The sequence below is a fragment of the Capra hircus genome, unplaced genomic scaffold, assembly GCF_001704415.2.
Source record: "Capra hircus breed San Clemente unplaced genomic scaffold, ASM170441v1, whole genome shotgun sequence".
Taxonomy (NCBI): domain Eukaryota; kingdom Metazoa; phylum Chordata; class Mammalia; order Artiodactyla; family Bovidae; genus Capra; species Capra hircus.
In genome coordinates, this window is record NW_017206906.1 from 1 (window position 1) to 7,030 (window position 7,030).

Here is a 7,030-nt window from a genome sequence, read left to right on the forward strand (position 1 = left end):
CACCTCACCGAGGTGTCCTGGCCACCCACCAAGGGGCCCCGCCTCACCGAGTAGGCCTCCTTCTTGGCAGCCATGTTGCTGTTGCGCTCACTCCAGTCGAAGCCCACCTCCTCCTCCTCCTTCTCGCTCAGCCACATGAGCTCCTTGGTGGCGGCCGCCACGAAGCCATGCAAGCTCTCCAGGGATCGGAGGCGGGCCTTGGAGGAGTTCTGCAGGCAGGCGGGCGGGGGCTGTGTCAGCTGCCGCCTCCTCCAGGGACCCTTCCCCGCACTCGCTTCCCGCCTGGCCCCCACTCACCAGCAGCTTGGCGTACTGCAGGTCCAGCCGACCCAGGCAGTCCCGGTAGGCACCCCGGGTGGCAGGGGACAGCTGGCCCTGAGGGAGACCAGCAGGGTGAGGCCTGCGGCGGCCAGGACCTGCCCACTCCCTCCGTCCACCACCCTCACACCCGCTGCCCGCTCACCTCGTCCGTGCGGGCCCGCTCAATCTTGGCCCGGAACTCCTCGACAGACTGGTGCAGGCCACGGTGGCTGCCCAGCTGCGCCTCCACACTGGGCAGGTCCACACCCCACTCAGCACTGTCCACCCGGCGCTGGTTCTCCTCCACCCAGGCCAGCAGGTCCTGCAGGTAGCGCAGGGTAGAGTCCTCGAGCTCAGGGTGCCGTGGCGTGCCCCGCAGACGCAGGTTGTACTCGGTGCGGATGGCCACCAGACGCTCGTGCAGGCGGTACACCCTGCAGGCAGGGCAGGGGTCAGGGGGGTCGCAGAACAGGGCTGCCTACCGCAGGCCCTGGAGGGGCGTGTCCCACCTGCGGTACATCTGCTCGCCCTGAGGGTGCCGCCCATCCTTGAGGGCCTGCACATCGTTGAACAGCAGCCGGATCATGCCATCAGCCTTGTCCAGGTCCCGTTCCACCTCACCCGCCCGCTGCGGTGCCTTGCCTGCAGCCAGCAGCCGGACATCCTACGAGGCAATCGCCCTCACTCAGAGTCTGGCCACCCTGAGCCCCCGCCTCCAGGCCCAGCCCGTCCTTTCCCTTTCCTCCCCAGCCAGCACTGTACGTGTCACTAAGGCTTCTGGCCAAACCCCCAGGCCCAGTTCTCTGTGGGGACCGGGGTCAAGTGCAAAGGCCTCTACTGGGTCCCAGAGCCAAGTGTTTCTCAGCTTTGTCACCCATTACCCACCCCAGGAAAGTCCTCCCTAATAGTCCCAGCCCAGGGCCCGCAGTCAGGGTCCCCTTCTGCCACATCCAGCCAGCAGGCAGCTCAGGGCGGGCCTGGTGCCCAGGAGCCGGCTCTGCCCAATCTAGCGGTCAGAGATGGCCCCATGCCAGGAGCAGCAGCTGCAGGGCGTGGCGGGCTTGGGGCTCCTCCCTCTGTCCAGCCCCTCTGCCCAGGCCCAGCCCTCACCGACTGCAGCAGGGCGTCGGCCTGGTTCAGCTGCTCCTCACACAGCCCAGCCTCCATCTGCAGCTTGCTCACGATGCGCTGAAGACGCTCCAGTCTGCGGTTGAGAGCAAGCACGGCCCCACCTCCGTGAGTGGCGACCGCCTGCCAGGCTTCCCGCCTCAGAGCACAGCTCCCTCCTGCTCTGGGCCTCCCTGCCGGCCTGTGGCCCACAGCTGAGCTGGCCTCAGTGTGGGTTTCCCAGCCCGGGGGTGGGGGTTTCCTCCCCAGGCAGTGACTCACCCTCGGGTGGCTTCCACCCGCCCGCCGCCCCACCCCCACCCACCTCTCAAACTCGCTTCGGAGCTGCTTCTCCCGCTCCAGGATGGCCACGTGCAGCTTGCCCCACTCCTTCTCCACGTCCAGTGGGTGGTAGCCAGGGGGCACCTTGAGCTGGCCTGCTTGCACCGCTCCCTGTGGGCAGGGCCAAGCTCAGGCCAAGGCCAGCAAGCATGGGGGTGCCAAGCCACCTAGGCCCCGGGCCCACCCGCCCTAAAGCAGCCCTGGCCCCAGCTTAGTGAGGAGGCAGGCCAAGCCTGCTGGATGGGCCCCCAGGCCCCAGGCTCCTGGGCGGCTTCCCTCATCTCCAGGTCCCCCTCACCTCCAAAGACTGGTAGATGCCCTTCGACCGGTTCTTGTCCGCCTCCTTGGCGGGAAGCTCCGTCTCCTTAAACTTCAAGAACTGGCACCACAGGATCTGGGGACGAGGGGGTTTCAGTAGCCAAACCTGGGTGCCCACAGTGGACACAGGACCCCGAGGAGCAGGGAAACCCACCTCAATCTCCTCAAAGCTGGAGGGGAAGCGGCGTTCCTCGAAGGCGGCTGTGTGTGCCCGGATCCACTGCAGCAGCAGCAGCACTAACTCCCGGTACTCCTGCCAGCGCAGCTGCAGCTCCTGGTGGGAGGGGGACAGGCATGAGGGGCCGCCAGGGCCACTCATCCCCCGCCCCCCCGGCCCTGCTGGCTGGAACTCACGTTAGCCTTCACCCCATCCTGCACGTCCGGCACACGGGCATAGCGTCGTACAGGGACGAGACGTAGGTGATGATGGACTTCTCGTCGGGCTGAGGGACATCCACGTCTGCGAGGGAGGGGGGTCAGAGGGGTGCCGGTGGTGGGGAGCGGGGGGGGGAAGTGGCACATACCCTCAGGGTCCAGGAGACGTGTAACCCCCAGGTCCCGCTCTGCTACAGAGAAAGCCTGGTCCAGGTTCTCCAGGTTGGTCTGACGATACACCTTGTTCATGTCGATGAGCATGGGCCTGGGGGCAAAGGGGCAGGTGGGGCAGGCAGGCAGGGACATGGGAGCAGTGAGGCCCTCTGGGAAGGTCAGCATGCAGAGACCCTCTGTAGATCCCCGGGACACAGAGCCCCCAGCCCACACTCACCCTGAGAAGCAACCCCCACACGGCACTGAGTCCCTCCCACACAGGCGGCTCGTGTGCAGGCCCCGCCCCCAGGAGCTCCTGGGGCCTGCCTGGTGCTGGGCCCAGGGTGGGGCTCCCTGCAGTTACCCTGTCCACCAGGCCCTGGGGTCCTAGGTGGAGGCTGAGGTTCCCCCAAGAACTGACCCCATTCAGGCCTCTTCTGTGGCATCAGTGTGGGGCCAGTGCTCATGGCTGTGAAAACCAACAGCCCTGAGGTCCTCTGGCCTCGAAGAAACTGGGAAGGGCCGGGAGGTGGCGGGAAGGGTGTGGGCCAGGCTGGGCCGCCTGGGGAAGCAGCTGGCAGCAGAGCCCATCTCCCCAGGCAGCGGCTCCCCGTGCACAGCACACGCCTTCTCGCCGTCCCCTTCGCCCCAGCATGTCTGCAGTCGCCCGGCCGAGGGACTCTGGCACCCCCGCCCGCCACACACACTGCCCCGCCCCGCCCCGCCCCGCCCCGCCTGGCGGCCTACTTGTGCCGATGGATGATGGCGTTGAAGAGGCGGCCGTCGCGCCAGCTGGAGGTGAAGTTGTCGCAGCGCAGGCCCTGGTAGCCCTCCACCATGCGCTGGGACCACAGCAGCAGCTTCTCCTTGGCCGTCATGTCCTCCGACTGCCCGCTCACCTGGATGTCTGAGATCTGCCCGCACAGTGGGCAGGAGGTGGGGCTCAGGCACAGCCCCGTCAGCGTACATGAGCCACCGGCCAGCAGAGGCCAAGTGTGTCCTGCCCACGTCAAGGAGCCACTGGGACCCACCACCCCTCAGCATCATATAAGCCCACGCCACCCCAGGCAGCAGCTGCCACAATGTGGGTGCCCTGCGCTCCCTCAGCCCAGCTACACCTTGCACCCCACAAGGCAGGATCAGAGTTGGTGGAGGGTACATGCAAGGGGCTCGCCCAGAAGCCCCAGGCCTAGAGAAGGCTGTCATGAGGTGTGTGTGTGTGTGTGTGTGGCGGGGTGGGGGTGGTCAGGGCCTCTCTGGCTGCAGGCCAGGGTTGGGTCCTGGGACTGGGCAGGTATGGCTGCAGCCTGGGCCTGGCTCTGCACTCAATCCAGTCCTTTGGGCCCAAGTCTGCCAGCTTGTCTGTTCCCAGTTATCTGACTGTTGGTCTGCCCGCCTGTATGACTCATCTGCCGTGCCAGCCAGGCTCTGCCTGCCCAGCTTTCAGATTTGCGGCTTCCTGTGCGGCTGGGCAGGCAGTGGGTGAGTCAGCCCGAGCAACGGGTGCCTCTCCAGAACCTTCCCCGTGGCGGGAGGCCACACAGAGCAGAGAACGCGTGCTTCTGTAGGGAGAGCCAGGGCCAGAGGGCGAGGGACAGGCAGGCCTTGGAGAGGCCCGGGCCTTCAGGCCATGGAGTTAGCACAGGGCTGCAGCGCAGGCTGACAGGAAGGCCCCAAGGGCCAGCCCCACCCTGCAGACTCTGGAGGCGGCAGAGGGGCAGGTGGGTGGCTGCACTACCTGGAAGTGCAGTATGATAGTCCAGATCAGGCCGAGGGTCAGCTTGGGGTTGCCGTCGGCAATGTCATCGTTCCGGATGTTCACCAACTTCACCTGTGAGCAAGCGGGCCTCGGTCACACCCACGAGCCAGCCGGAGAAGGGGCCGGGGCCTGCGGCCAGGCGGGTGCCTCACCTGGCGGTGACGGAGGTAGTCCAGGGCGATCTGCACGTTCTGCAGCTTGTGGAAGCGCATCCTCCCCTTCTCCCGCGGCTGCAAGGGGAGCACGCCGGTCAGCCAGTCAGCACCCCTGAGCCCCCGAGGCATCCACGACCCTCACCCTGGGTCACCCACCACAGCTGGGAGGTAGGGTACGTCAGTCAGCACCCCTGAGCCCCCGAGGCATCCATGACCCTTATCCCGGGTCACCCACCCCAACTGGGAGGGGGGGACACTGGCCCAGCAAGGGTTTGGGAAGTCCAAGGCCAGGCTGCGGGAAGGAAGGAGGGGCGGGGAGGACACAATAGCCAGGAAGCCACTGGCAGAGGGTAGTGGTTTGGGGGAGGGGTCCTTCTGCCCAGCGGTGGCAGCCCCTATGGGTCTCCGGCCCCGGACAGTGTGGCAGGTGGGCTGCTGCACAGCTCGAAGCAGGGCCATCTGCCCACCCCAGCACCATCAGCCAGGTGAGCCGGGCTCCTGGAGCCCATGTGCTGCCATGGCCAGCGGGCACATCCACTCACCAGGCGCGAGCTCCTGATTACGTCCCGCTCTCTTGGCTGCCCGGCCAGAGCAGGGCAAAGGGTAAAGGGCAGAGGTCAAAGTTCAGAGTCCAAGCAGCAGAGAAACCAAAGCAGAGCAGAGCATGAGGTTACAGTGTCAAGGCTTGAGCATGGTGGGCAGCAGGGCCGTGTGCCCAGGCACAGGGGTCAGGCGGCTCCCAGGCCAGGATGGACACTGACCAGGAGGCGTGGGGGGGCTGAGGCCAGGCCGGACACAGAGTTGGGGGGGGTCACCAGTGAGACCCCAGGAGGGAAGGCAGGCAGGGTCGTAGAGGGGCGGGCAGACACACGTACCAGGCTGTCCCCAGAGAGCACCTCCAAAAGGGAGATGAGGTTGTGGCCATCACGGAGGTCTTCATATAGGTCACTGATGTGCCTCTGAGCCTGCATGGACAGAGCGTGGGGCTGGTCCAGAAGGCTCGAGGCAGGGGCCCACAGAAGACGCCCACCCCCAAGGAGGCACCTACCTCTGCCCTCCAGTGCTAGAGAGACCAGGAGAGACCAGGAGGAGGAGGAAGAGGAGGAAAGAGACAGGAGATGAGCGAGCCAGGGGAGGAAGCAGACAGAAAGGACAGGTTCAGAGGTGGGAGGTGGGCCCCCGGGGCAGAAAGGGGGGGGCCCGCGCGCGTGGACGCAGAGGGGGCTCCAGCCCTTGTTTGGGCTGGACGGCCAGGGCATCCTCCTCCACCCCCGCGACCCTGCACACACACACATACACACACGCAGGCACTCCTGCACACACGCTCACAACCGTGTGTGCACACACCACCAACCTTGATTAGGTGCTTGTTGACCCACTTGGTGAAGGTTTTCTTCTGCACACGGTCCCGCTCATCTGGGAGAGACAAGGCCAGGTTACCTGGGCCTGGGAGAAGCCCCGCAAGCCCCCAGGAGGAGACTGCCATGCAGACACAGTGGCTGGTGCCACTGAAGAGGGCCTCAGACTCACACTGCCCCCCACCCAACAAGGCCCCAGACAGTCCTGGACAGAAGCTGGGGTCCAGGCCCGCGGGTGCCCACTGCTAGGTCTCCCAAGATGGGAGGGTCTGCAGCTGGCAGCCACACCTGGAGGCACAGCACACAAGTCCTGGCCTGCCGCACCCCCACACAGGCCGCCTCCGGGGGCCCAAGCAGGCCTGGACCCAGACTAGGCAGGGCTGGGTGAGGGGAAGCTCTGTGCCCCCACAGGATGGCGGGCCTTTCCCGGGGCATGGAGAGCCCTCCACCCCCACCACCCAAGGCCCAGACACCCCCACCAGCCACTCTGTGTTGGGCATGGTTGGCTGGCCCCGCAGCAATTCTGCACCTGGGCCAATGCTGGTCTCAGAGTCTGTCCCCTAAATTCAGAGCCTCACAGTCTGGGCCCCACCCCACCCAATGCCAGGCTTCCTGAGGCAGGAACTGGGCCCTTCCTGTCCTGCGCCTGCCCCGCCTGGCGGTGTGGAGTCCCGCTACCTTTCTTGCCCTCTGAGGCCCTGAGCACAGCCAGGTAGAGGTTGTCCTCCGAGCTGGTCCTCTTGTGACCCAGGCCCTCGGGCTCGGGCACCCGTAGCCGCTGCTGAGACATGGTGCCGCCCTGCCCCTTCGGCGCTCTGGCCCACCCCAGGTGCTGCGCTCACGGCCACGGGGCACACCACGGCAGAGGTGCTCAGCACAGGCACGGCACACTCGCTCGGTGGGCTCTGGTCGCTCAGCTCCGTTGGAGCCCAGTGCGGGCCACTCCCTGCCCGCGGAACTCCCTAGCCGCTGTCCCCGCCCCCGAAGCCCCACCCCAGCCTGCACACCCCCAGAGAAGGAGTGTCCCAGCGGGAAGCAGGAAGGCAGCCCCTCCCCCACAGCCACACCTACAGCCGGGCAGAAACAGGAAACCCAGGGGTTTCCTCACCCACCCTGCCCGCAGCAGCCCCTGAAGGAACCCGGGCGCCAGGGGACCTGCACCT

General features: G+C 66.5%; 1 protein-coding gene across 1 annotated transcript; it reads right to left on the bottom strand.

Moving 5' to 3' along the window:
• Positions 1–47: 47 nt before the first annotated feature.
• On the bottom strand, positions 48–6,657 carry LOC102181879 (desmoplakin; the record flags this gene model as incomplete). Its single annotated transcript, XM_018045406.1, is given in 16 exon segments — positions 48–209; positions 298–375; positions 464–734; positions 810–964; positions 1,411–1,504; positions 1,733–1,860; positions 2,048–2,143; positions 2,222–2,341; positions 2,457–2,527; positions 2,592–2,707; positions 3,343–3,509; positions 4,334–4,426; positions 4,507–4,584; positions 5,385–5,474; positions 5,864–5,925; positions 6,546–6,657. Coding segments are annotated over 16 exon segments (1,893 nt in total), but the record flags the coding sequence as incomplete, so codon positions are not given.
• Between the last annotated feature and the right edge of the window lie 373 nt (positions 6,658–7,030).